Here is a 27,859-nt window from a genome sequence, read left to right as displayed (position 1 = left end):
GACACATTTTCACACCTCACTCATGCCAAGCAGAAGCACAGTCTTCTACTTCTGATGGCCGAGCAGCTTCACTGGAGTAGCCGGGGGTTAAGCGCCTTGTTCACTTGGCGAAGTTGTTGAATAACAATGAGTTTTACTCACTCATTTACTTTGCATTCCCACAGTGGTCCAGCTTTTCTCCCTCATTTTATTCCAAATTCAGATTTAATACTGACACGGAAGGTTTATTCCATTTTGATTAAACTGTATTATTTTGCTAGTCTTGTCCATAAAACGTCAAAGACAGTAAAACATCTCCATTACAGTTTAACTGAGCCAAATGTGATCACTTTTTTCACTTTTTTGTTTGACCTAAAGCCTAAAAACTCAAAGATATTCCACACAAGCAGTAAACGTCACATTTTAAAGGTCTTCAGTTTGATTTCTGTGTCCCACAACAACAATAAGAATGTAAAGGCTGCAAATACTACCTTCTGAGAAAGTGGAACCCAGTGAATGATTTTCGCTGGATAAATGCCTCAAAATGATGAATAGATTAAAGTGATCAATGAGGATAAGATGTAGTGGATTTGGTGAAGAATTCAAAATGTCCCACTGGTATTGATCTAATAGAGTGAGAGACAAAAGAAAAGATAATGATTGGAGCAGTGATAGACAATTGATGAATATAAAGAAATATGAAAATATACAAACAGCAGATCAAAGACAAAGAGGCAGAATAAGTGCTAGATGCATTGCCTCTGTGAGGCGTATAATTTCCAGACATTGAAAACAATGAGGTAGGCCAAGTAGGAGAGCTCAGGGTCATTTCTGGTCTTGAACTTGTATTTCTCAATTATGGTCCATTTATGCTTTAATTAGAGTGGACATTTCTGCAAAGTGATATAAAGTTCACAACAAGGTTATAAAAGTTTTGGATTTTTCATTAGTTGTTATTTTTATTTTGTTTTCACTTTCTGTGTTCAACTTCAATTCAGTTTTTATAAGTTTTAGTTTTTTACGGGTAGATGTTGAGGCTGAGCATCATACATCTTTAAAAACACATTAAAACAGGCTACTCTTCAATGATCATTTTATTCACTTAATGATGATGTTTGAAAACAACTCCAGCCATAAAACTACCACTGTGTGAAGTCTTAACCAATCAGATCAGGCAATTTTACACTCCACAGACTTGTGTGTAGGTGTCAGTCAGCATGGTTGTGTCAAAGACTAAAACTAAGGAAATTTGTCTCCATTTTTATTTTATTTCAGTAAGTTTTGTAAGCTCACTATACATTTTTAGTTAGTTTTTCATTTTTTTGGTAAAGCTTCATTCTTACTTTGTTTCAGTTAACTAAATTGATTATTGAATTTTAGTTTTGGTTATTTAGTTAGTTTTAGTTAACTGTAATAACCTTGGTTCACAAACATGGAGTGAGCGTGGGGCCAAATGTCTTGACCGTTCATCTAAAACCTCAAAAATCTAATCAGTTTATTCTTAAGTCAGAGTGGACATTTATCCAGAGTTAAAAGAATATCTTTCAGGTTTTCTAGGGATATCCCTTTCTCAAGCAAAGGATTGTGTATTAGCTTTGATGACCTCGACCCATAACTCCCAAAATGCAATCAGTTCAAAGCCAAATTAGACATTTGTGCAAAGTTTAAGGAAAAATTCTCTTCTCTGTTCTCAAGCAAGGGATGCACATTGGGCCCAATGATCTTGACCACTAACTTATAATCTCCAAAATGTGTTTATTTAATCCTTGCATCAGAGTGAAAATTTGTGAAAAAACTTGAAGACTTCTTTAAAGTATTACTGAGCGGTCTCTTTCATGAGAAAGGGCATAAAGATGAGGCCTGAAAACATTGAACATTGAACTCAAAGATCGAATCAATAAAACCTCGAGTCAGAGTGGACATTTTTGGACATGAATATGAGGCCACATGACCTTGCTCTTTGACTTTCAGCCTTGCAAAATCTAAAATTTAATCAATTCATCCTTCAGTCAAAGTGGAAATATGTGCATACGCTGAGAAAAATCTATTTCATTACATTCTACAGATATCATATTCATATGCAAGGGCTGAAAATGGGGCCCAGTAATCTTGACCACTAACCTAAAATCTCCAGAATCTAACAAGTTTATCCTTGAGTCAGAATGAACATTTGAACAAACTGAAGAAAATCTCTATTATGTTTCTTCAGATATCAAGTGGATGTTTGTGCAAAATTTCAAGAACCATCTTTTGGGAAATCTGGAGTCATTACTTTCTCAAGCAAAGCGTAATCATGAGTCTTGATGATCTTGGCCCACAATTTCTAAAACTGAATTAATACATCCTTGAATCAGAGTGGAAATTGTTGCAAAGTTTGAAGAGAAACTCTCATAGCGTTCCTCATATATCAGAGTGAAAAGTGAGATGCGGCCATGGGGCCCAGTGATCTCGATTTTTGACCCACGACAAAAAAACAGAATCTGTTTATCCTTAAGTCGGAGTGGACTTGGGCCCAAAGAGCTTGCCTTTGACCTACAACCTCCAAAGGCTAATCAGCTAATCTGTGAGTCAGAGTGGACATCTTTGCAAAGTTTGAAAAACATCTTTTAGGTATACTTGATAAATCACTTTACAGAAACAAATGGACATGTGACTTCATAACCTTGACCCAAAATATCTTCATCCTCATGTCAGACTGAAAATTTAGGAAAGTTTGAAAAGAATCTCTCGTAGCCTTTTTCAGACATCTTACTGGAAATGAAGCTGTTGCCATGGGGCCCAAGGATCTTGTTTTTTAAAACCTACAACCTCAAAAACAGAATTACTTCATCCTGGAATCAGAGTGGAATTTTGTTTAAATTTTAGAGACTGTCCTTCAAAGTATTTTGGAGTTAACACATTCACAAGCGAGGCAAGTGTCATGAGGCCCAATAACTATGACTTACAAACTCCAAAATCAGTTTTTCTTTGAGTCAGAGTGGACCTTTTTGCAAAGTTTAAAGAAAAGCTCATAGTGTTCTTCAGACATCATGTACACAAGCAACAGGTTAGCATGAATGATCCTGACTTTTGACCTACAACCTCAAAAATAGAATTAGTTAATTCCAGAGTCAAAGTGGACATCTGTGCAAATTTGAAGACCATCCTTTTAAGTATTTTAGAGCTATCACTTTCACAAGCAAGGGGATGAACATGAAGCCTGTTTACACTGACCTATAACCTCCAATATCTGATCAGTTTACCCTTTAGTTAGAGTGGACGTTTTTGCTTGTTGGAGGAAAACTCTCATAGAATTCTTGAGGTATGGGGCCCAATGATCTTGACTTGTGACCTACAGCCTCAAGAATCCAATTAGTTCATTCTTGAGTCAGAGTGGATATTTGTGCAGATTTTGGAGACTTTCTTATAAGTATTCTTGAGCTGTCACTTTCACAAGCAACGGAATATGGGGCCCAGTGACTGTGACCTATGAACTCAAAAGTCTAATTAGTTTATCCTCGAGTCAGAATAAACAATAGTGCAAAGTTTAAAGAACGCTCCCCAAACATTCTTGAAATATGATGTTCACAAGCAACAGATATGCATGACACCCAATGACATTGACTTTTCTATGACTTCTAAAACAAAATCAGTTCATCTCTGAGTCAGAGTGGGTATTTCTGCAGAGTTTAGAGAAAAAAATTCTTTAGATACATACACATATAAAGGCATATGGACATTCCTGAGACATAAAAAGAGCAAACAACCCAATATTATAGGCAAGAATGCCAATTACTTGTTTATTGCACATATTGTCAATATTGCAGCAGATTTATAAAGCAGTGCTGCTCCATTTCACATTTCTGTCCTAAGCAGCAAATCAGAACCAAAATTGCAAGTATTAAGTACATTATAATTTCCCTATTCAGAAAATGTTAATAAGGATGGATAATTTCACATGCAAATCAATAGGTTCCTAGAATATCCCCTCACATCTCTGTCAAATTTGCATTTTAAACACAAGAAGCTGTCTCCTCCCACTGGCAGATTCATCCCCTGGATTATAAAACCAACATTTTACATCTCATTAGCAGACTAAATGATTCTGGTTCCATCTTCTAATCGATTAATTGACTAATTGTTGCAGCTCTAATGCAGAACTTATGTTCACGAGCACACTCCTCCAACCTCAGAGGTCCAACCATGCAGGTCGCAGTAATTGCTGCATCCAGTTGTTTGATTCTGCTAATATGATTTTTATGGTGGATTTTACTCCAGAGGTTTAAAGCATCAGCAGCACCGGAACCTCATCTGCTTCCCATCACCACCTGGGGGAAAGTTAGTCTCAAGGTTGTTCCAGTTGCCCATTTTTTTTATTCCAGAAATTGGAGTTTTTAATGAAAAAAGAAGTACGGGCATCCCATTAAAATTTCAACAGGCGTCAGGAGAATAGTGGAGCTTAAATATTAAAGAGGGAGTATGCCGCACATGCTTCCACTAATTGAATATTGATAATTATTTTTAATGATTTAAAAGTCATTAAAAACATGACTTTGATGATATAATATGTTTTTATAATGATTTGGTATTTTGTTAACAGTCTCAAACTTTTGAACCGTTTCTTTTAGTAATGACTCAGACAACCTAAAATAGTTTTTCCTTTTAATAGAACAGAGATGTTTACTCTAGCACAAAGATGGAAACATTATCCTCCAATGAACAGCTTTGACCATTTGGTGGTCTATATTTGTATAAAATACAATTTTTAAAGTCATCTTATCACATGAAGTTAATGCACTTATCAAAAACTAATGGTGTCTTTCAATAAAAGCTCCAGAGAAAGGCGAGAAGCAATCTATAATTTTTCACAGTCACAGCTGGGTTTTAATCAATGCTGATAGATGTGTGCTGCAATAACCCCATCACACTTTTATTCTACCTCTAAAACATCAGTTCTACATGCAAAGAAGCAGGCTTTCAACTAGCCTGAGTGTCCAACATTCATTTTTACACACATTAATAAAACCTGCACTAATTGATTTCTGGTCACTTGGGAGCAGCAGAAACAAGCTGCGAGCAGCATTTCCATATTATCACCTTATAAAGTGAATACATAGAACATGGAGCGGTAATAATCATTTGCTTCCATATCCAGCCAATAAAGAGCAGCATTATAGTTCATTTGGAGTCATATTTGTGTCTGCAGTGTGAGTTAGAGTCCAACACTGTATTTTTACCTCTGTATATCCTTAATTTGTGTGGTGGGTTTTGCCTTCTTCAGTAGAAATAACACTGTAAATATAATTTAATACAAATGATCACATGAGAGACACTGCAAATATAAAACCCATCAATTCCCTGAAGGTTTGGCATATGTGACTGAAATTTTATTAAGATGTCTTTGAAATGATGCAAAAGAAATGTGGCAATTTTCATAGCTGTAATATTGAGCACGGTCTTGTTTAATGACTAGACTTGAGAAATAACACTATAACAAAAATGTAAAAGAAAGCTTCTGGTCCGGAAACGAACAAAGTAAGCTAAAAAAATCACCAAAAACATTTTAAAAAGCCTCTGTAGAGCTGACTGGACTGTGGTGGTATACAATGTCTATAAATCTTCCATTTTAACAGTTATATAAGACTTGGTGTCCTTGAATCAGCTAGATTAGTTTTGTACAAGGTATGGGTCAAGGTTTAAGGAAAGATGTTGTATTTTAAACTATAAAAGCCCGTAACTCCCTAAAGGTTTGGCCTATGGGGCTGGAATTCAACAAAAATGTCCTTGAATTGATGCAAAAGAAATGTGGTAATTTCATAGTTGTACCAAAGAGCATTGCCTTGTTTTAGAGACTAGAACTGGGAAATACCTCAATGAGTAAAATGTGAAAGAAAGCCTCTTGAGCTTGGAAACCAACACAATTAGCTGAGCGTATTAAAAGTCCTCTGTGGCGCTCACAGGAACTTTCATGCCAGATAGTTTTAATGAATCTTCCATTTCACATTTTTATGTACCCAAAGAATAAAAATAGATTTTAGAAAGGATGTTAGTATCTTTCAACCCATATGAGAGGTTTTCCACAAGATAAGGGTCAAAGTTTAAGGAAAAGAGTGGCATCACAAACTGTTAAACCCACCTCCTCTCAGAAGGTAAGGCTTACTGAACTTTTACTGAAATTTCCTTGGTATGATGCATAAGATAACTGGCAATTTTCATTGTTGTAATACATAGCATGGTCTTGTTTTAGTGAGTAGAATAAGGGAGTAACACTCCGAAGAAAATGTTATAGGCTGTAGAGCCCAGAAACCAACACAATAGTCTCAAAAACTTCTCTTTAGAGCTGACTGAAACTGTGATGTCGATCTTCCATTGAACAGTACCGTGTAAGCAACAGAAGATCCTGAGATCCATAAACCCCTTGGTGTTGGTGTTGCCTGAACGTGAAGTTCTAGTTGTTTCCAGGTGAGGCCCATCCTACTTACCGTTTCGCTGCCCTAGCAGATTCCAGGCCAGGGCATGTCTGGTGGTGCTTTTTGCCGTCTTTCTGGGCGTCCCCAACTTCTCCTGATTTCATTTTCTACTGTGGGTATTCTTCCAGGGATCAATGTTGCTGATCTTGTCTGGCCAGTGAATACGGATGATGCGACTCAGGCAGCTGTTAATGAATGTCAGCACTGACTTTATGTTGGAATTAAAAAGCTGTGAGATCTCTCTGGAGCTCCAGATGTTTTTGAGCTGAACAAATAGTGCACTGGTTTTGAAAATTCTTGCTTTGACATCTGCATTGGTGCCATCTTGTTTGTCTTTGATACTTCCCGAGCAGATGAGGCCTGATGCTGGTCTTAACCTGGAACTGTCAAGATGTCCGTCAAAAGATGCCAAAGAAATGTGGTAATTTTCATAGTTGTAACAAAGAGCATTGTCTTGTTTTAGAGACTAGAACTGGGAAACAACTTAATGAGTGAAATGTGAAAGAAAGCCTCTTGAGCTTCGAAACCAACACAATTAGCTGAGAGTATTAAAAGTCCTCTGTGGAGCTGATTGGAATTGTGGTGCCAGAAATTTTCAATAAACTCTCATTTCACATTGTTATATAACAGAATAAGAAATGTTAAAAAAAAAGGGATGGTAATATCTTTGAACCAATGGGATAGGCTTTGCACAAAATAAGGGTCAAAGTTTAGGGAAAAGAGTGGCATTGCAATAGGCTCTACAGTTTGGAAGCCAACACAATAACCCGAGAGTAGTAAAACCAAAAGACACTGTAGAACTGTTTGGATCTGTGGTGCCAGATTATTTAGACAGTGGTGGACAAAGTATTCAACTCCAGTACTTGAGTCGAAGTATTGATACTCGTGGTCAAATCCTACTCAAGTACAAGTAAAAGTTGCTCAGTGAAATTTTACTGAAGTTAAAGTACTAAAGAACTTACTTTTAAAAATACTGAAGTATTCAAAAGTACAAAGTACATTTTCTAATATTAGTACATTGCTGTATTGATTTCTCAGTGCTTTTACAGAACCTTGTAACTCTCTGAAACCACCTAATGATGTACCGACTTACATGTAGAATCACTCTGCTAAAAAAAAGTCTATAAAAACACCTGTAAAAACTTCATAATAAAAATGCAATCAAAAACAATAAGGACAGCTATTGTCATTTAAATTTTCTATTTGAACATCCCCACCCAAAACAAACAGGAGGGCCTTGTTTTTTCTTCCCACACATTTACTATGGGGGAGCTTAATACCTGGCTCAACAATACTTCTTCGAGCAAGACAAACTCAATAAAAAAAAAATTTAAAATAGATCCAATCAAAGGAAAGGAACTAAAGTATTTTAAGTCTCACTGAGACAACATCCACTCTACCAACAACCATCACCTCTGGTTTGGTCCAAAAACAAATCCTTAATTCACCGCATGTAAAGAGCGTAAAGAGTCTGACTGCAGGCTGTTTTCCTCTCGCTCGTCACTAATGGTCAGCTGCATTTCAATCATCGGTCATCGCATTAAACAGCAACCACTTTAACCTCAGACAACTTCATTTAAAATGTCTACCTGGAGTGAAAAATAACGTCTGTTTACGTACCTCAGTGTGCTTTCTCAGGTTGGATGGTGAGTTCTTGAATGCAGAAATGTAGTTTGTTCGAGGTGTACACAGAAGACATTTGAAATGATATGAATCATTCCTCATTTCTGAAATCTCAAACACTGAGCTGAGATATGGCCATGGTTGCGCTGGTTTTTCAGCTTGAGTTTCTCCTGCCATCTCCATTGCTGAGTTTTGTTCGAATGAAGGTGGGAGAGCTTGCTACACAGAGCGAGGATGAAGTAGCCTATTTCCAAATCCATCCCAGGTGTGAGCGGTGACTGTGATTGGTTCCCTTCTGTGATGAGCACAGCGTGTAGCCAATTGCATTTTAGAGCTATGCTGAAACCTAAAAGGAACGAGTAACTACAAGCTTCCTAGAACTGTAGTGGAGTCGAAAGTACGATATAGAAAACTGGTCATTTTAATTGTTGTAACACTGAGCATGCACTGTTTCAGCGACTAAAGTCAAGAAGTAACACTGTAAAGAAAATGTAATTGGATTTAATACCTGGAGATTTACAACAGTCACAAAAACCCCTTTGAAAGGCTGATTGGAAGTGTGATAGTAATCCTACTTTCAACACTGTTATTCAAAATCAGATTCAGACATTATTTATCCCAGAAGGGCAATTCAGTTTTATAGTGTACCAAGCCTTATTGAAAGAAATCAAAACAATACAAGTAACAGAATATGAAGAGATGTGAATGCCCTTGAATCCATGGGATTAGTGGTCCATTTGGTTAAGGTCAAGGTTTAGAGAAAAAAGTTATCCAAAAAATAGTTTTACAAACTAAAGAGCCCTCCTGATCCCAAAAGGTTTGGTCTGTGGGACTGAAATTTTATCAATATTTCATTGGTTTGATACAAAAGATATGTGGTATTTTTTATTGTTGTAACGCAGAGGTAAGTCTTGTTTTAACAAATAGAACCCCCACCCCTGTCTGAATAAAATGTAGGAAGTGTTTTTTTTTTCTAAGTCCTCACTTGTGTGTTTTGGCTTTACAGTTCTGCTAAAAACTGGAAGTTAAAGCTATTTAATCTCGTTCAAAGGTTGGTTTACCATGGTGACATATTTTCACTTAAATGTAATATCCAGCCTCTCAGATAGTTTTCACTTTATTTGTCAGAGTTTTGCTGAGGTTTCTGCCCCTATCCTGTCAGAATGGAAGAAAATAGACCACCATCTCTTTTGGTGCTCACGGCTATGAAAAATAACATTTTAAAAAATTCAACAGCATACACTGTTTCCAGATAACATATTCGGGTTTGCTCAGAATAATCCACAAGAAGAGGAAAAAATAGGCACACAGTTTTCATTGGAACAAAGTTCTTACGGAGAAACATTGCTCCTTAGTTTGAATTGAAAACAGTGCACAGCTTGTTCCGTGGATTGTACACCATAATCATGACCCTGTTTCTGGAGAGACAGGCCTTTCTAAATCCCTTTTTGATGCATTGTGAAATTTTGCATTGTGTATTGGTGAAGACAGGAATGTAAAAGACAAAGCTTTGGTGAGAAATTATAAACTGAAATTGAATCTTTCTTTGATTATTTGTGTGAACTGGCCCTTTAACTGCTCCACAACCTGTTGCTGCTTTCATGAGCGACATGCTTGTTGCTCAGCTTGCAGCAGCTGACATGCAAATCTACCCTGATTATCCAATAATAAACTGAGGAAATGTGAATTATGAATAAATGTGCATCACTGCTGTCTTGGGAAAAAGCCCCATAAACTGAAAGCATCTATTTTTTCCCTTAATGAACGCTGTTGAGTCACTTCCATGACCCTTTGGGCATGAAAAACTTATTAAAGCTCAAATGTATGAGGTATGCAGGAGATGGCGAGTAAACAAACAGCATTCTCCATTCCCAGGCCTGGTGTTGGGGATCCATGGTCTTTAATAAAGGCTGTATACTGCCTGTATTTTTGTGTGCAGAAAGGAAGAGAGAGGGGAAGAGCGAGAGAGGCAGACAGTGACGAAATGACTCCTTTGAGTGGCGTAGGATTATTGAAATGCACCTGGAAAGTAAACTAATTTTCTCGGCGGGTCAGAGGACTGGTTATGGTAATAAAAAGAGAGATGTCATTAGATTCAGTGGTATTTGGAGAGTTCTCTGGAGAGGGAGGAGAGGGAAGGATGTGGGAGGATGAGGAGGGGTCTATGATATCCATGTGTGTGAGAGAGTGAGTGGAAAAAAGTGTGTTTTCCAATCTGCTCCCTTGCCTCTATCTCTGTCTCCTCTGTGTATATGTAATTCATGAGCTTGACCTACATGTACCTGTGCTCGTGTGTGCATTTGTGAGTGTGCATGCGTGCTTGTGCGTGTGCAGGTTCATGCCGCAGAAAGTGATAAGGTTCCGGTCCACTTTCCAAGATTCACCAACCACTTTCACGCTCTGACCACCCAGTTTGATGTTTTTTCTCCCAACAATAGAGTGCGATCTCTGGATGACAGTCTGCACTGTGTTCATACTTTGTCTTACTCTGCGCTTCATGCTGCTGCAAAGACACACATGCACCTGCCTTCTTCTTCTTCTTCTATTCCACCTTTTTTTCTGCACAGACAGCTGCAGCTGCTACCTAAATTGTATAATACAAACAACCAAAAGGAAACAGCAGCAAAGAGTGAAGTATGCATTTGACGACTTAACATAAACCGTAGAACAGACCTGTTTTATCACTCCAAATAACAAAATATGGCTGCAACAGATTGCAGTTAAGATGCTGTGGAGTCTCAGTGTTTGCAAAGATAAAGCACCATTCCAGGGTATAGCTGCCTCTCTGTCCTCACTATTGCATTACATCATGTGAAATGCAAGCTGTCTCCTAAGCAACAGCAAGTCCGGAGAAAAGCTGGGCGCAGCAACATCAGATCTTTAGCCTCCTCGGTCTCTTTGGTGTCCTTCAGCATGAAACATCACAGCCTGGCCTGGTTAGTAAACATGAGCGGGCGTGCTGTGTGCAGTTTACTTATGTTACATTACAGGGGAACTGTGGATGCTGCATTTTCACTTAACTCTGGCTGGCTGTAGAAATGCAACGCTGATATTTACAGCTCGGAGGATGTCATGATACGGCTTTGAAAGTGGCTTTTTTTTTGTTTGAATAGGGATGTTGTGGCAGAATGTAAAATTGAAATAATCTGGGGTGGTTATTTATAGACTTTGGAAGCGGGAAGTACATTCGACTACAATCAAAACTCTTTGGAACACATTTGGGACTGAAAAAAGAGCGTCGTTGTATCATGTTTTAATTGTAGGATTAGCTTTTTCATTTATAGTTTAATAGTTTCACATAAAAATGTCAGAAATAAAAGGGAAATGCCCACGATAGTGTCTTTCAATTATTCATTTTCTGTGACTGTCAGACAAAAAAACAAAGACATTCAGTGTATTATGAAAGAAAAGGGCAAAAAGCAAAATAATCCAGTTTAAGTAATTAGAGCATATGCAGCTTTTCACATGATTAATGCCTTTTAATGACCTGATTGATTTTGATCTGACCATTATTAGAAGATTTTCTTTAGAAGTATGCCATTTAGGGTACTAGTTTAGCTCAGTTAGTAGAGTTGAAGCTCATATACTGAAACCACAGACTTGGAGGCACAGTCACAGGACTGAATCCTGATCTTTTCCCCTTCTTTCGGTAGATCAGAACTGACGTTTGAGTCCAGGGTCTGCTGGTGTCTACATCAGTACTCTGGTGTCTGCAGCTGAGAGAAGCCCTTTAAGTGCCATGTAGCATAATTACAGGGTTGCCAGGTCTGAGTGACAAATCTAGCCCAGTGGTCGATAAAAACTAGCCCAAAACCAAGCCCGATGCTGAAATTCACCATAAGCCAGTACAGCCTCTGCCATACCACATGTATCGCTTGTGTGTATGCAGGTTTGCTGCTTCTGTGTGTGCTGTGTATTTCTATGTGCTAATGTGGCACAGCAGGTCTTTGGTTGTGTGCCATGTTCTATGTTTTCCTGCTTCTCTGCTGGTTGATTTAGTTGTATTTGAGGGTAAATAAAGTAGTTTATTCTGCTTTGGATATTAAATACACATACATAAGACACCAAAAATGGGTCTGCTCAACACATGGACAAAAAAAATCTGCCCACAGCAGTACAAAAGTGATAGCCCAATTCCACGGGAAAATCGTGGACCTAGTGACCTTGCATAATTATCAGGGATCTCATTTATAAACATTGCATACACACAAAACAAGGCGTGAAGCTGGCGTACGCCACTTCCACACTTAGTAAGTAACCTACAGAAAATAGGTCAAAAGATATGCAATTGATCGCACCCTTTCTATCTTTAAAAAAAAAACTACTATTTCGCAATTAAAACTGGTCTGTGTCATTTTGGATTTTTCTACTGTCTTAAACCAAGAGTGAGAGACTTCTAGTTTAGATACAAACTTGCGTTTACTGATGCATGAAAGATTTAAACACAACTTAAGCACAGAAAAAGGAATTTATTATGGGCTGAAAAGAAATTAAGTGAACAGTAAAAGATAAATGTTTCATAAAAAATAGTTCAGATAACTTTTGACTTGCCCACTGAGTTTTTGTGACTTCAGAGAGACGCTGACGTCGGTTAACCAAAATTTTTAGAAAGCCTGCAATTAATTGCAATGAGAAAAATGTGTGCACTAACTGTGAACTGTAGTTAATTGCAATTAATGCAATAAATCTTGACAGCCCTAATAAAAAAACAAACCTGATGGTAAAATGCACACACCTGTAAGCCAACTCTGACCCATGCCTGTTCTTGAGGCAATGGGAGGTGGTGAGTTGAAGCCAAATTGAATATGCATATAAAACAATTGATGTCATTGAATGCAAATTTTTATTTCATTATCCACATCATCATAAGTAGACAGTTTTTTTAGTCATTTTTACAAGTGACTAGTGAGACATATTTAACTTAATAATAATGAAGTATTAATATATAACTTTGCCAGACCTTTCATTATCAAAGCCTAACCGTCATTTGCCCTGAGCGTAGGTTTCCAAACTTGAATGTCATCATTTGATGTAGAAATCCAAACACCAAGTAGCATTAAACATTTCAGACCATAGCACCAGTACTTATATTGAAAGTATTTTTTTTTGTTGTCACAGAGGTAATTTTTAGTTTGACTAAATTTCACTGCGCTGTTAGATGCACAAAGTAAACAGAGACTCGACATGTCTGCTCCGTCTTTGTCCTCTGATTGTCCACTGCACATTGATCCAGAGCACTTATTAGCCGTGTGTCTGGGGTCAGAGGAGACTGTGTAGTTAAATATTTCATTGGACTAAAGTCCCAGCTCTAGCTGTGCAAGTAGCGCTTTTACGTTCACATGGATGTGTCGATGTTTCTCCCTTTTTTAGCAGGCTAAGCAAGGTAAAAAACACAAGCACTGACTACAGACAGATATGGAAAGAAGGCAAACATCATGTGGTGCTGGGGGGGACACAGTTTTGTCTGTCTGTCTGAGTGTTTTAAGTGGCCAGAGGTGTGTTCGTCAGAGTGAAACTTTGAAAAACAATAACCATGGTTGGAAAAAATATTCATCGCAATATCCACCTTGCTATAGGTTTGTAAAATAAATATTTAAAATTTGAATTGTGTCTGGTGTACAAGGACCTTAAGGATGACTTTTGTCCCCTGTTATCAGCTTACACTGCCATCTATTGGAGGTTTTGGTATACTACAAAGCTAAGTTGACAGACCAGCGAAACTACGTTTATTATTGCAGAAAACATGATTTGATATCAATATTGACCAGTCTCACTCATAAATGATTTTATCCCTACTTGAAACACTTAAATTGTTACTTTTCATCCTCTAAATGCCTTAGTATTGAGAAATTCAGAAAAAATAGAGAAATGCACACCTCAAACCCATCTCTATGCAGTTCATCCTGTTTACCTTGTAGCTAAAGATAGTCCTTCAGATTTAATACAGAGAAAAGTTTTAGCATTGTCCTAAAATCACTTTTTATTAGATGAAACATTTGTGTACATCCCTGAATGAGTCAGCAGAATAGATTGATCCTTTTATGTGCCAGAAAAGGGGTTAGATTGCTGTAGAGATGGGTGGAAATACACTGCACTGTTAGACTAACACTGTATGTGACATATAGTGATAGATAGCAGCACAAAACACCTGGAGGTGCAAGGTAACCGCATAGAGACGACATTTTTCACTTAATGGGAACAAATGAGGGTCATTGCAGTTGTGTACAGTCCTGGAACATGAAAGCAGCACATCATAATTTCAGTTAAAGATTCTTTTCAGTGTTGCAGATTGTGTTGTTTGTGGTTTTGAATCCCTGTTTATGATGCAAACACCTTCCTGAACATCTCCTTCCCCCCTTCTTCTCATCCCACTCCACCTCAGGACGCCCAGACGTGGTGGAGTCTGTTCCAGATGATCCCACATACAATGTGAGCAGCGAGCTCACCCTGGAGGTGAGCCGCAGTGACGACAACGCCCTCATCACCTGCGCCGTCGACCATCCCTCTCTGGCCCCCGGGGATAAGAGGAGCGAGCAGGCTCTGCGGGTGCTCTGTGAGTCCACAGGGAGATGGGGTTTGAGTGGGGAGGGGGGTGCAGAGGATTCTGGGATAAGAGTAGAGGACAGGAATGTATGTAAAGTGAGACCTCAAATTGCTCTGGTTTTTATTCCGGCCTTCCTGGTCACGTTTGTACGACACATTTCTCCCTCTACAGTTTAATTTCTGCTCTGGTAATTTCACATTAGCAACCTGGAGTAATGACCACACAGGAGTTTAACCTTCCTCTTCTGCTTCACTCGCACATGCTCCAGTCACAGTGGATAAAAAGAGCAGGTTATCATCTAAAATGAAACTAGAAATGGATCCACCTGGAGTCTGTGTCGGTGCTGCCACCCTGTGGGACACAGCGGTACTGCATCACACAGAGAGAGTGATGTAGTTGTATAAGGGGGCTTATGTCATTGTGGGAGGCAGAGAGAGGGTGACGCCTACAGGATGTAGATGGGAGTAGATGGAGACAGGGATGAATGAGACTATCGCTGCTCTGTGAGGGTCTGTTCAGGTACGACTTCTGTGTTATGTAACTCCACTCTCTGTGTGTATTTGTGTGTTTTTCTCCCACTTTTAGATTCCCCCAACGTGCAGATTGTGCCTGAGAGCGATCTACCCAGAGAGGGAGAGAAGTTTCATCTTCAGTGTTTGGGCAACGGCAACCCCGAGTAAGACATGCACTCGCACATACACACAACTACACACAGAGTTCATTCACAGCAGCTCTTCCTGTATGGATTTAGACATGTGGCCTCGTTATTATCACAGTTTAAATGTCACATGTATGCACCTTTAAACTCATACATTCACCTACAGCATTGATCTGGACTCCAGTAAGTGGGAAATGAGTGAAAGGCATTGCCAGACCTTTTTGAATGGCAGTGATTTATGCAGAGATGGCCTGACATATGTGCACTCAAAGGCAAGAATAAAAATCAGGTCAGATTTTACTTACCATAACTGATTTAACAGAGAAGGTTAAAGCACTCTATATATGTTTCATTCCTTTTGATGTTTTTTTTTTTTTTTTTTTTTTTTTAATTTTAAAAGTGTCATAACACATGCATTACATATTGCAAGTCCCCTTAGCTTAAATTTCGTACAAAATCAAATGTCCCTTGCAAGGGGTGGTACAAGAATCCTGCAACACAACCAAAAAGTTTTTAAAGGATAATTCTCTCTAACCTTGCAGAGCAGATGATCGGGTCAGATTCTATGTCAGTCATCAGACAGATTCTTCTTGCAATGCTCCAATGTGAAACCTCTATGCCCAGTCCAAGAACAGATCAGACCAATCAGCATCATTTAAGGCGGTGGTTCTTAAACTGTGTGGCAAGGCACACTGGTGGGCCTTGGGCCAAGTCTTTGTGTGCCGTCGCAATTTATACAACCAAATTACTGCAACTATGCAATATCTATTCATTCAGGACCCTTTGTCAAGAAACACATGATTTGCAATCATAAATAGTTTTTCTTTATTAGCAGTTGTAACTTTGCACTTATTGCTGTAGTTCATATGTGGCTGTTCTGGGAGGGAGGAGCATTTGAAAAAGAGGCTTGGAGAGTGAGCAGCCAGGTTAGAGCTGTTTAAATATGGCAGCATGAGTGCAATTTGCCCATAGGGTGCTTAAACGCAAATCAGCTAGTCACAGCTGATGAGGGCTTGTGTGAGATCAGCTGATCTTAATTACTTAGCAGTGCTTGACTCTGTGGCTTGTCTGAACTAATGCTATATGCTCGATTTACTGAAACATGTTTTAAAGGCGCAGTGTGTAAAATTGGGACTATCAACATTTAACAGTCAATTCTGGAGTGTGATGCTCATTTTTCTGGTGATAACTGTGGGAACCAGTGGAGTTTAAAAATAAATACATGCTTAACTGTTATTTGCTTCCTTTTGTGGTGCCATAGAAACAGGCAAAATGCAAAAAACCCAAGATGGCAGCTTCCTTGGAGGGGGGCCCTCCCTATATGTGAATAAAAGGCTTATTCTGAGTTATTTTAAGAAATAAGTTTTAAAAATGTGTTGTCAGATGCCAACACTAATTTAGATCAGTCTACTTATAAATGTAATGTTCCATTTTAACCTAGCTTGTTTTGCTAATGCTACTAGGCTAAATATTACACACTGCACCTTTAAATAGGCAATTTTGAATAGATGTGGATTTGGTGTGCCTTAAAATTTTGGTATGATCTTAAGTGTGCCTTGGGCAAAAAAGGTTGAAAATCACAGATTTAATGAGAACGAGGCAGTAGCTACAGGCGTGGTTTAGTTGTACTGCAAGCCGATAGCAATGGCTGCCACAGTGTAGTGATTAGTTCAGATGTAGCTTCTTTATGGAGGCAGTTTTATCAGAACTGTACCACATTCCTTATGATAAGAGCAAAGAAAAGATATTTTTGCTCTCCTCCCAACCAGCTTTGGCTTGAATTTACAATAGCTAGAGGATATAAATTTATGTAATGTCTCCTGATGGAGCTACTGGCAGGGATGTAGCTACAGCTGCAGATTTACCAGAATTGGACAACGTTTCTTAATTGAAAGAAGACCAAAGAATCAAGCTAAAAGCTTTTCTTGGCAAAAAAGATGTTCTTCTCTCGACTGACTTTGGCATATGTTTGATTCCCCAGCTGGATCCAGTTATAGTTAGCAACCTAGTGGCTACTGTGGTTAGTTTACTATGGCGTATGCTCAGCACATAATACACTGTAAAAAAAAAAAAAATCCAATTTGTTTAATTTTTAGTGAACAAAATGTGATTATTGGGTGCACTTATGATGACTGAACACATTAATCCAACACATTATATTGTGTTTCCTAAATTCTGTGTGTTATACCGTATACAAAGTGAACACAAAGTTGAGCCAGCATTTCCTGGGGCTCAACCGAAATAGCTGAGCCAAGTAATTTGAATATATTATTGGAAACACTTTAGGACCCTCAACTCAAAAAAGCTGTTTAACTTGTTACTCAACTATCTCAAGTCGGGCCCTCTTATTTTTCTGTAATGAAAGAGCAAGACAGAAAGTTTGTCCAGTCACCCTCCACATTTGTTTTTTTTTTTTTTTAAGGTTCTGCCCTTTCTGAAGACTTTATATGAAAGGTTGCCCAGATGGATGTGAGACATATCACATGCAATTGATTTGTGAAACAATCTTCCTGCACCAGGTTAAAGGCTCGCCTCATAGCATAAAACCAGTCATATATTGTGTTTGCCAGTCACATTTCTAAGATGGTCATGGCCATCCTCTGATACAGCCTTGCTGTCTTTTCTGAAGCTGGTAAAATAAGATAGCACAAATTAACTAAACTAATGGTAACACACTTACTGAGTAGTTTTTCAAAGGTGTATGGATAAAATCGTGGAAAATTACACTTCCTCACTTAAAAGAAAGTGAGCCTACTTAGTCAGCCACTCTTATAATCCACTTCAAACTGCAAGCACTTAGAAGCAGTTGTATGTCAGCGTGGTTTATGCAAAGGTTTCAAGGGAAAATGTTTGAATAGCTGGTCTAAAGGTGTATGGAGCCTCTGTAGCTGTTTGAGACTGTAACCATTGCCAACTTTTAGACATTTTGTGAGGTAAAGGACTTGATGGTAGTAGTGTATGGTGCTCTCTTTATGTAGGGCCTAACCTTGCAAAGCTGATGGATTGCACAGACTCCACGCCTGCCACCAGGCAGATCCATCTTCTTCCAGGTCAGAGAATGACTGGACCAATCATGACATTTAAGGAGAAAGAGGTGACATGTACAGGTGTGGTTTAGGCTGTAAACATGGCAGCCTGTAAAGAGATAAGCGTGAATGCAGCTACAGAGGCATTTTTTTCAGAGCTGGGCGGCATTTCTTTATTCAAAAGAAGAGCAGAACCACGAAAAATGATTTTTGCTGTCCTCATGACTGGCTTTGGAAAGAGTTTTAGTTACCAACTGGCTTTATTGATAGTCAAGAACCATGTATTGACATGCTGCCTGTCAAGCTTGCGTTATGTGGTTTACTCCCCAGGGTAGTGCATGCCTCCTTTAGCATATGTTTTGTTGCTCTGTTGGCTCTGAATGAATGTGACAGACAAAACAATCGTCCAAACACCATGTATGGGGTGTTGCCCAAATGGATGTGAAATATATCCCATGTCATGGATATGGGGAACAGTCAGTCTGTGAGGTTATGTCGGACCGATAGCAGTATGATAGGGTTGGGTGGCTGTGGCTCAGTGTCAGTCATGTGTCGACGTGTCTTCAAGTCCCACATTGCTCTCACAACTATATGTGACTGTGTGTGAATGTTGAGTAAAAAATGATGGACTTTTCCATGGAAGCCTCTGATGGATGGAAACTAACTTTCCATTAGTTTCAGTTGGAAAGTCAGGCAGGGTTTCAGTAGCGTTTGACATTTCTCTCACTTTTTTATAATCTCCTCTCTTCCAGAGATTATATCTATTCACAGACATCCGTATATGGATGCAGAGTCTAACAGCACATTGCAAAAAGTTGGTGTTGTAATTGTTTTTTGAGTAGTTACATGCTTTTACATTATGGAAGACTTTTGTTAGGTGCAGGAAAACCATTCATTTAAAGGGCAAAAGAGGTGGAACAAACTGTCGACAATGCAATACAATGCAACAGATCTCTTATAAATGCAGCAAGAATCAGGCCAAAGATGCCTCTTGAAATCAATTCTGACATCTCAAGTTGCTAGTTGGACCATAAATAATGGCCAGCGCTGAGAAAAGGAGCCCCTGGCTCAATATCCATATCCTTAATGCTTATCTAAATAACCATTTGTTAAAAGCCTTGTTATATGGACATCATGTAGGTGCAAAGGGGTTCAAGAAGAGCAAGAAAAGGAAGAAGATATTCTCGGAAGCTTGCTCAGTGCTACATATTTTTGCATGTTTTGCATAGTCAATCATCAGACTAATGCTGGAGATGTGACGCATCCCTGTCCACATTTTTAATAGCGGGTATATCTCCAGTTTATATGCCTGCCTTAGCTCTACCTCTTTGTTTCTAAATTTGACTGCAGGTTGGTGAGTTAGTTAGTTAGAGACGCTGACTTAAATATGGCTGCAACCTATTGGCTTCAAAAGACTTCTTCAAGAACCAAATGAGTGATGCCACTCCAACATTCTCCAATACTTTCTACAGTTTATGATCCAAACACAAACTCAGAGAGATTTTACATAAGCTGATGTTTCCCCCTAACATATAAACATGTGAACTGTTTTCTTTTGCCAAAGCACGACTGATGTAAGCTCTGACTTTAATAAACAGGCCACGTTTGCTGCTGCGCCAATCACAGCATTCAGTCATGAAGGTCTGAATTGATTTAAGAGGCTCTTTAGATCAGCATATAAGGAGGCTGATACACATGTAAACACACTCTCATTTACTCACTGAAAAGGTGTCAGATTACACGCAGGTACACAGCCACAAATGCACACATGAGCTGGAAGCCGCACTGATAATCTGCTCACTCAGTAACACACTTGTAAGCATTCACGGGTTTAACATGTTCAGTTTCTGACACCTCCTCATGCAAATAGTCACTTGTTTGAACATGACACTCGCTCACACACATGAGTGCAGTTAGTGGAAAACACCTGCTTATACAAGCGCACAGGTGTTCACTGATACAGTGGGAACACAAATATTCAGACACAAACACACAAAAACAGGCTCCATGCCCTGTCTTAAAACTGCAAACTAGAGCTGGATGATATGAACCAAATGTCATACTGCAGTAGCTGAATGGCAATCCTGTTATATATCGATTTCTATAGAGACACAACAAATAACTGTCACATTACCAGACTCATAATCTTTGATATGATTCTAGGAAAAATCAAACAGTATTGATTTCTGTTTGATATTTAAACAAGAAAATGTATCAATATTTTATAATACCATGTGTTTCAAAATGATAACATTTAAAATCATTTAAAAATCAGTGGTATCAACAAGCACAGAAATGTAATAATCTTCAGTGATTTATCTAAGCCAAAAAAGAGATGAAGGACTTAATCAGTCTGGAAAGGGTTACAAAGCCATTTCTAAAGCTTTGGGACTCCAGAGAACCATAGTGAGAGCCATTACCCACAAATGGGGAAAATCTGGAACAGTAGTTACCTTCCCAGGAGTGGCCAGCCCACAAAAATTACCCCATTGCAGACTGACTTAATTCTAGAAATCACTGGCAACATTTCCATATGTCGAGGTTGCCAACATTTTTGATACTCCTTAATACCACAGATTATTAAAATGATCAAATCTCCATTATTTTAATAATCCATTGTATCAAAAGGGACAGAAATGTAATAATCTTCAGTAATTTATTTAAACCAAAAAAGAGATATAGCTCTTTATTATTTGGAAAGGGTGACAAAACCATTTTGAAAGCTTTGGGATTCCAGCAAAACATAGTAAGAGCCATTACCCACAAATGGGGAAATCTGGAACAGTAATTACTTTCCCAGGAGTGGCCAGCCCACAAAAGTTACTCAATTGCAGACTGTCTAAACTCTAGTAAACTACTGGCAACATTTCCATATACTGAGGTTGCCAACATTTCTTATACTCCTTAATACCATGTGTTCCATGTCTTTCAAAATGATCAAATCTCAAATTTTACAATGATCAACTGTATCAACAAGCACAGAAATATAATAATCTTCAGTTATTTATCTGAAACACAAGATAGATAGAGGACTAAATTAGTCTGGAAAGGATTACTGAGCCATTTTCAAGGCTGTAGGACTCACCATAGTGACAGCCATTACCCACAAATGGGGAAAATTTTGAACAGTCTTGAACCTTCCCAGGGGTGTTTGGCCCACTAAAATAAACCCAAGATGTCATCAAAGAGCTCACAAAAGAACCCAGAACATCTAAAGACCTGCAGGCCTCACTTGGCTCAGTTCAGGACCGTGTTCATGATTCAACAACAAAAAATTGGGCAAAAATTTCTCCAGAGAGACAGAGAGACTCATTGCTAGTTATTACAAATGCCTGCTTATAGTTATTGCCACCATTGCCACAACCAGAAAATGGGTTTAGGGAGCAATTACTTTTTCACATAGGGCCAGGTAGGTTTGGATGGCCTTGTTTACCTTAATAAATGAAATCATCTTTTAAAATGGAATTTTTTATTTCCTTGGGGTATCTTTGTCTAATATTAGAATCTTGTTGATGATCTGAAACATTTAAGTGTGACAAACATACAAAACTAAGAAATCAGTACTGCATTACAGTCAGTGGGCCTCTTTGTTCTAGAATCGTCATCAGCATATCGAAAAAATGATATTTTCTTTCTCTAGATCTCATTTGAAAACAAGTCGATAAATCTTAAAACTCAATATATTACCCAGCCCCTCTGCCAACACAAATACACTCTTCCCCCGCTCTCTCTGCATTATAGATGAACCTCCAGCCAACCAGAGTTATCGATCCACTCCTTCCACCTCCTCCTCCCCCTCTCTCCCTGCCTCCCTCCATCATCAGGTATCTCTCCGCCGCCGTGTCACTCACGGCTCGTTCTCCCCTCTCCGTATTTGTCACCCTCCTCCCTCCTCGCCTCCCTCGTCCTTCCCTATTACTCTCCTCTATCTCTGCTCACACCTTTTCGCTCTTACCCCCCACCTCCCCCCTCTGTCAGCTCATCACAAGAAGCCGCCAGGAATAAGACTAGCCGCTTAATTTGATTGGCACTTGGACAGATAGGGGGCGGGGTAGGAGGAGGTGACTGTCATGGTATGAGCGTGCGTTTACAGGCGGAGAGGGAGTCGATAAACTGTCGACAGGAGAAACGCCAGGCGTGAAGAGTGTGCTGGGGTCACGGGTTCAGCTCCCGCCGGGACCACCTAGGCTACAAATCTATTTATTTGTGATACAATTAGAACGGATGAAAGCATCCATTAAATGAAGCATGTCCTATATTAAAACAGTCTTGTTCTATAATAATAAAAGACTCTGTGTGGTTTAAAATTGCCCTGACAGTACAAGGTTCAAGGTTTAGCTCCCAGTGGGATCTCCTATTCTAAAAATGTACTTAACTCATAGCACACAGGGAGGCTGTGGATAAAAGCGTCTGCTGAGTGGCAGAAGCTGTATGTAAAAAAGAAAGCGCTGGTATAGAAGAAGAGAAGAGCAGAAGAAAAACTGACAAGGAAAGGAGAGGTAGAGAGGAAAGGAAAACAAACCGACAGGAGAGGGAGAGGTGGAGGGGAGCGGAGAAGAGCGTGGGTGGAGAGGAGACAGAAAGATTTGGTGACAAGCAGCGAATGACTAAGACAGAGACAGGGAGCGCAAACAAGAGAGAGGAAGTGTGTCTGTCCGCGTGTGCGCGAGCCAGATAGAAAGAGCATACACGGTTATGTGCACCGTCGCTTTTGGATGAGCCGGTGTCCAATCAAATCAGATACAGGTTGCCCCCGCAGCTGTCAGTCAAAACCCAATCACTGCAACGACACCTTTCCTCCGAGTGAGCGCAGCCACTCAGATCACTCCTCCTCCTCTTTCGCTCCATCTGCCCTCCCTAGTCAAACTCCATGAACGCCACACCCCCGTCCGTGACACACACTTTTCTCTGCGTGGTCACATCCTGTCAGGTTCAAAAGAAAACTTAGCGAATCAAATTCTATACCGTGTTTCCTCAACGCCCGGCGGCAGGAGCTTTCTAATAGACCAGAGAGGAATCGGTGCTCTACATTCTATTATATTTCCCATCTATTCGATCAGCACGGCCCTAGAGTGCTCGCAATTGCATCACATTTCAGAGTTTAAAGTCGTTTAACCGAGTTAGACTCCCTAAGAGCGTTCACTTAACACATATCTGTCTGAAATGCCTTGCATAACTTCGACTCTGTTGCATGCAAGCTTCGTCATCTGTGCAAGGTCGTGACCGCTGTAAGGAAACAGCAGGTGACATGTAACAGGATTACAGTAATCTGTAACCTGTGATTGGATAAGGTCTGACATATATACAGGGTATCTTTCTTTAACAAATCCCCTGAAAAGACCAAAACAAACATGTATCAATACATCCTAACAGGTATTAGCGGTGTGACTAAAGCTCGGTGTCATTTATTCTGCTCCAGTTTTAATAGAAATGCGAAAATCTCCAGTCATCCAGTGTCCCTCTAAGATGAAATTACACAGAAGTCAAGGCTAAAATATGGAATATAAATAAAGACAGGTAAGCACTTTGGTTTATTTTGAGCCTAATTTGCATAATTTGTCATGCATGCTGCCATTAAAACTTTCTAATGCAGCTAATGTGTGTTAATCCACAGCTGAAAATAGTCCCAAACAAAATCCAGCTCCTGTCTGGGCTTCTTTCCTCTAATAGTAATGCCCAAGAGTTTAAGGAGTCACTTTGTATAAACACAATATGGTATGGCACACATTATTATCTCTATGAGGTCATTCATAGGGTCCAGTCATTTATTTTCTGCTTACAAGACCTAAACAAGGATGTATCAATACTCCTAACAGGTACTGGGTGTATTTGCACATCTCCATATTCTTTATCCTACTCTAGTTTAAATAGGAATGTTAAAAGATGCTAAAACCTTGGTTTATTTTTTCAGCAACAGACTTCAAAGGCATGTTTTAGGGACCTCTGAGACCAACATAAACTTGTCTTAAAAGGGTAAAATATGTCCCCTTTAACACAAAAATCATCACTGGTTATGAAGTGTGTAAAATAAGGGCTGTCAGGGTTAAGGAAGTAGAGATTAAGGCCCAAAATCATTTTTATTGCATGCCTTTTTGTTGGAGAAGCTGCTGCAGCTCTAACGTTTTCCTGCTGTAATCATCCTTTGATTGTCTTATTACACTGTGAAAACTCACTGCACATCACAGTCTCCATTCCTTTTAGCAGCTCATATTCATTTTTCCATGTAGTTCTTTTTAAAGTATACCAGAAGTAATCCATGTTCTTTCAAAATAAAAACAGTTTATTATCCAAACAGAAAGTAAGACAGCACAAATTTAAAAGTAAGAGCACAAAAACAATGTCTTGGCTTATTTGTTAACCTGAAATGCACCACAGGGGGGCTCTCAACCAAATCCATCCATTTTCTTTACCCCTTATCCCATTGGAGGTCTCAGGGGCTGGAGCCCATCCCAGCTGTAAGTGGACAAGAAGCGGGGTACACCCTGGACTGGTCACCAGTCAATAACAGGGCTGACACTCACACCTATGGCTAATTTAGAGTGATCAGTTAACCTAACGAGCACGCTTTTGTTGTACCAGTACCAGGAGAGAACCCACACTTGCACAGGGAGAGCATTAGACTCTGCATGACCAGGAAGTGATCCAGGAACCTTCTTGATGTAAGGCAACAGCACTAACCTCTGCGCCGCTGTGCAGCCCTCAACACAAACCAAACACAATATGACAAGTATAAAGCAGCACTGCCCAGCTCTGCAGTTTACTTCTTGATTTGAACTGAGGACTCTGCTATTTAAAAAATGAATTGAAAAGTGCCTTTAGAAAAAAGAACATCTTAAAATACATCTTTTTGCATGTATGTGAGTCACAAATTAATACAAAGTTAATTTCTTCACAGATAAAATCAATTTTTGTAAAATCGAAAAAAAAAAAAAATCTTTTAAATGCTTAGTAATCAAGTAATTGAGTCATGCTAAGTAATTTTAAACATGTAATTAAAACTTGATGGCTTTCTGCTCTGTGATTTAGGACTGGTTAATCTGTGTTTGTAGTATTTTTATGTTTTAACTCTGTCAAATCTCGGCCAGGACACTCTTGTAAAAGAGATTCTTGATCTCAATGAGGTTTTTCTGGTTAAACAAATTTAAAAAAACTGAAATAAATGAGAATAAAAGTGAGGATTATAGAGGTAAGCACTTGGAGATAACTATTGTTTCTGCATGCTGCCCTTTAAAGTCAGTAATGTGACTTATGTGTTAATCCACAGCTTAAAATAGTCCCAAATAAAAGTCCAGCTCCTGTCTGTGTTTGTTTTTTTTTCTTTCAGTAGTCCCAACAGTTTAAAGAATTACTTTCTGTAAATTAAACCATATATTTCTGACCCATCTTCAAGCCTCCCCATTGATTTTTTGTCCTCTTAAGGGCAGAGCAATAAGTTGTAAACAAAACATTTTAGCTCTTTTAAGAACTGTTCTGGCTGACCAGTTAGCAAATGGCGGCTTATTTACACATCGAGCCGCTGCAGAGCAACACGGGCGTTCAGCTGGAGTCAGTGTAAAACCAATACTCACTCTTCTTTTGGCTTTGTTTTGGCCCCCACAAACTCCTGAGGGGAATAAATGTTGCTTAAGGAGATAAATGCTCTATCTTCACCAGCTAGCTGCTGACTGTGTCTGCGTGCCGTCTGGCGTTTGGTGGGGAGGGACAGACGGCTCATCAGAGCTTTTAAAGCTGTAAACAGCTGTCTGATGTGTCTTAGATTCACTCTTGGTTTGATTGAATAAAACAATCAAAATGTGAGCTACCAAACTGGCAGCGTGAGCTGAGAAAAGAGTGGAACATCTCAGGGGAATTCCACTCGCTGTTCATATTAAAAGTATGATTAGAGCATTTTAAATATGTTCATCTTCTGCAGGAACAAGCGCCAAATTATCACCAGACTTATCCTTTTAAACACCAGACGACTGTTATTTTACTAGAATTACATCTTGGATTATAAAGATTGAAAACATTAACATAACTTAGCAAATTTCATATTAATTATTAAGGAAAAAAAACACCCTTGGGTGTACATGTTACAGGGATAATGATTATAGATGCAGGAGGGAGGAAAATCCAGCACCATAATTGCTATAAAATAATGTCTTCAAGCATGTTATGATTTTTGTGCAGTGGTTATTAATGCATGCATGCTCATGGAAAGTTTCCTGCTGTAGAAGCTCACAGCTAAGATAGATTTTAGACATGCATGATCAGATTTATCAGCCTCGTCTAACCAGTCCCTTAACAGGGATTGACTTTTAAGCTTTTTATTTAATAACACTGCACCAGTTACAGCCTGTAAATGTGGAGTTAATTGTTCAGTTAATTGCACATTATCTATTATTCGAGGCAGTGTAGTACAACAGCTGATTACATTTTATTGAAGGTAGCAAAACAAGGTTCAGACAGTTGAATGTGCATTTTTAGAAGTGCCTCTGTAAACACTGGAGCTATTTTTTTCTGCATTGTAAGGATTTATATTCCTCAAATGACACATATTCACATCTTTGAACTTCTACCGTCTCCCTCGTGTTTGCACAGCAGCAGGTGTCAAGGGAGCAAACCATGTTTCTCATTAGCTTCCTCTCTGAATTTTGCCCGGCAGCAAAAACAGATAGAGCCATTGCAGGTTCTTCCTTCTCTGAGACATCAAACCGGATTAAAATATAGTGGTCTGAACAAGGTGTGTCTGCGAGATATATTGTTCCAGGCTTTATCAGCGACCGCACAAGCACCGACAACCACCTGGCCTCTGCAGTGAATTTACGGATTAAACCTTTAGGTGTCGCGGGGAATTTTTCACTTTTTTTGAAGAGCGATTAATCAGTCCAGCCCGTTCAGGTCTGTCCCCGATTCAGGCTCCCCGTCATTGTAATTACTGTACAGCGCTTAAGGACCCGCACATTTACATAATTGATTCTTTTATCAAGGCCCGTCCCGCTATCTCCCTCATACACAATCTGTTATGCAAAATGGATTTTTTAACGCAGCCTGATTTGAAATGCTGATCTCTGTTCTGTTGTCTTCTTCTCTCTCCATCTCTTTTAATCTCTTCTTTTTTTTAATCTGCGACACTTCTCTGAACCCCATCCTTCTTTCTGTCTTTTTTTCTTCTTTTCTTTTTATCACTTTTACGGCTGCAAAAACTTTCAGTGCACTCCCTCTCTCACTCGTTCATGTGGAGGGACTAATGAGGGGCCTACTGGGCTCCAGGCCAGGGGTCTTAAGGGTCAAGGAGCTGTCAACCTCATATTAGAGGGGCTGTTAACATTTAATATTTGGAAAGTCAATAATATGACACAAATTGACCACAAATAAAGTAAAGCAACTGCAGAGGGCAACAAAACAATAACAAAGAGAATGAGATGCAAGGCTGATACAAATCTACCTAAAAGGACATAGCATGACTGAAAAGACAGGGAAATATACTTTATTAATCCCCACAGGGAAATCTTATGAAACATGTGATGCCCACATGTATTAACAGGATCATGTGGACTATCAGAGTGCTCAAAGAAGAGTAAGGAACCAGCTGGAAGAT

The 27,859-nt window shown here is 39.1% G+C and overlaps 1 protein-coding gene across 2 annotated transcripts in view; it reads left to right on the top strand.

The window, feature by feature from the left end:
• The window catches only part of cadm3 (cell adhesion molecule 3), a 231,281-nt gene that overhangs the window by 180,406 nt on the left and 23,016 nt on the right, over positions 1 to 27,859 (top strand). For both annotated transcript variants that reach the window (XM_041803998.1, XM_041803997.1), the window contains exons 6-7: positions 14,434 to 14,604; positions 15,181 to 15,271. In XM_041803998.1, coding sequence (XP_041659932.1) covers positions 14,434 to 14,604; positions 15,181 to 15,271 — 262 coding nt within the window. The remainder of the gene's footprint in view (positions 1 to 14,433; positions 14,605 to 15,180; positions 15,272 to 27,859) is intronic.

Source organism: Cheilinus undulatus, linkage group 13, assembly GCF_018320785.1.
Source record: "Cheilinus undulatus linkage group 13, ASM1832078v1, whole genome shotgun sequence".
Classification (NCBI taxonomy): Eukaryota; Metazoa; Chordata; class Actinopteri; order Labriformes; family Labridae; genus Cheilinus; species Cheilinus undulatus.
The sequence above is the reverse complement of the archived record's forward strand: the minus strand, read 5'-3'. Positions and strand labels throughout refer to the sequence as shown.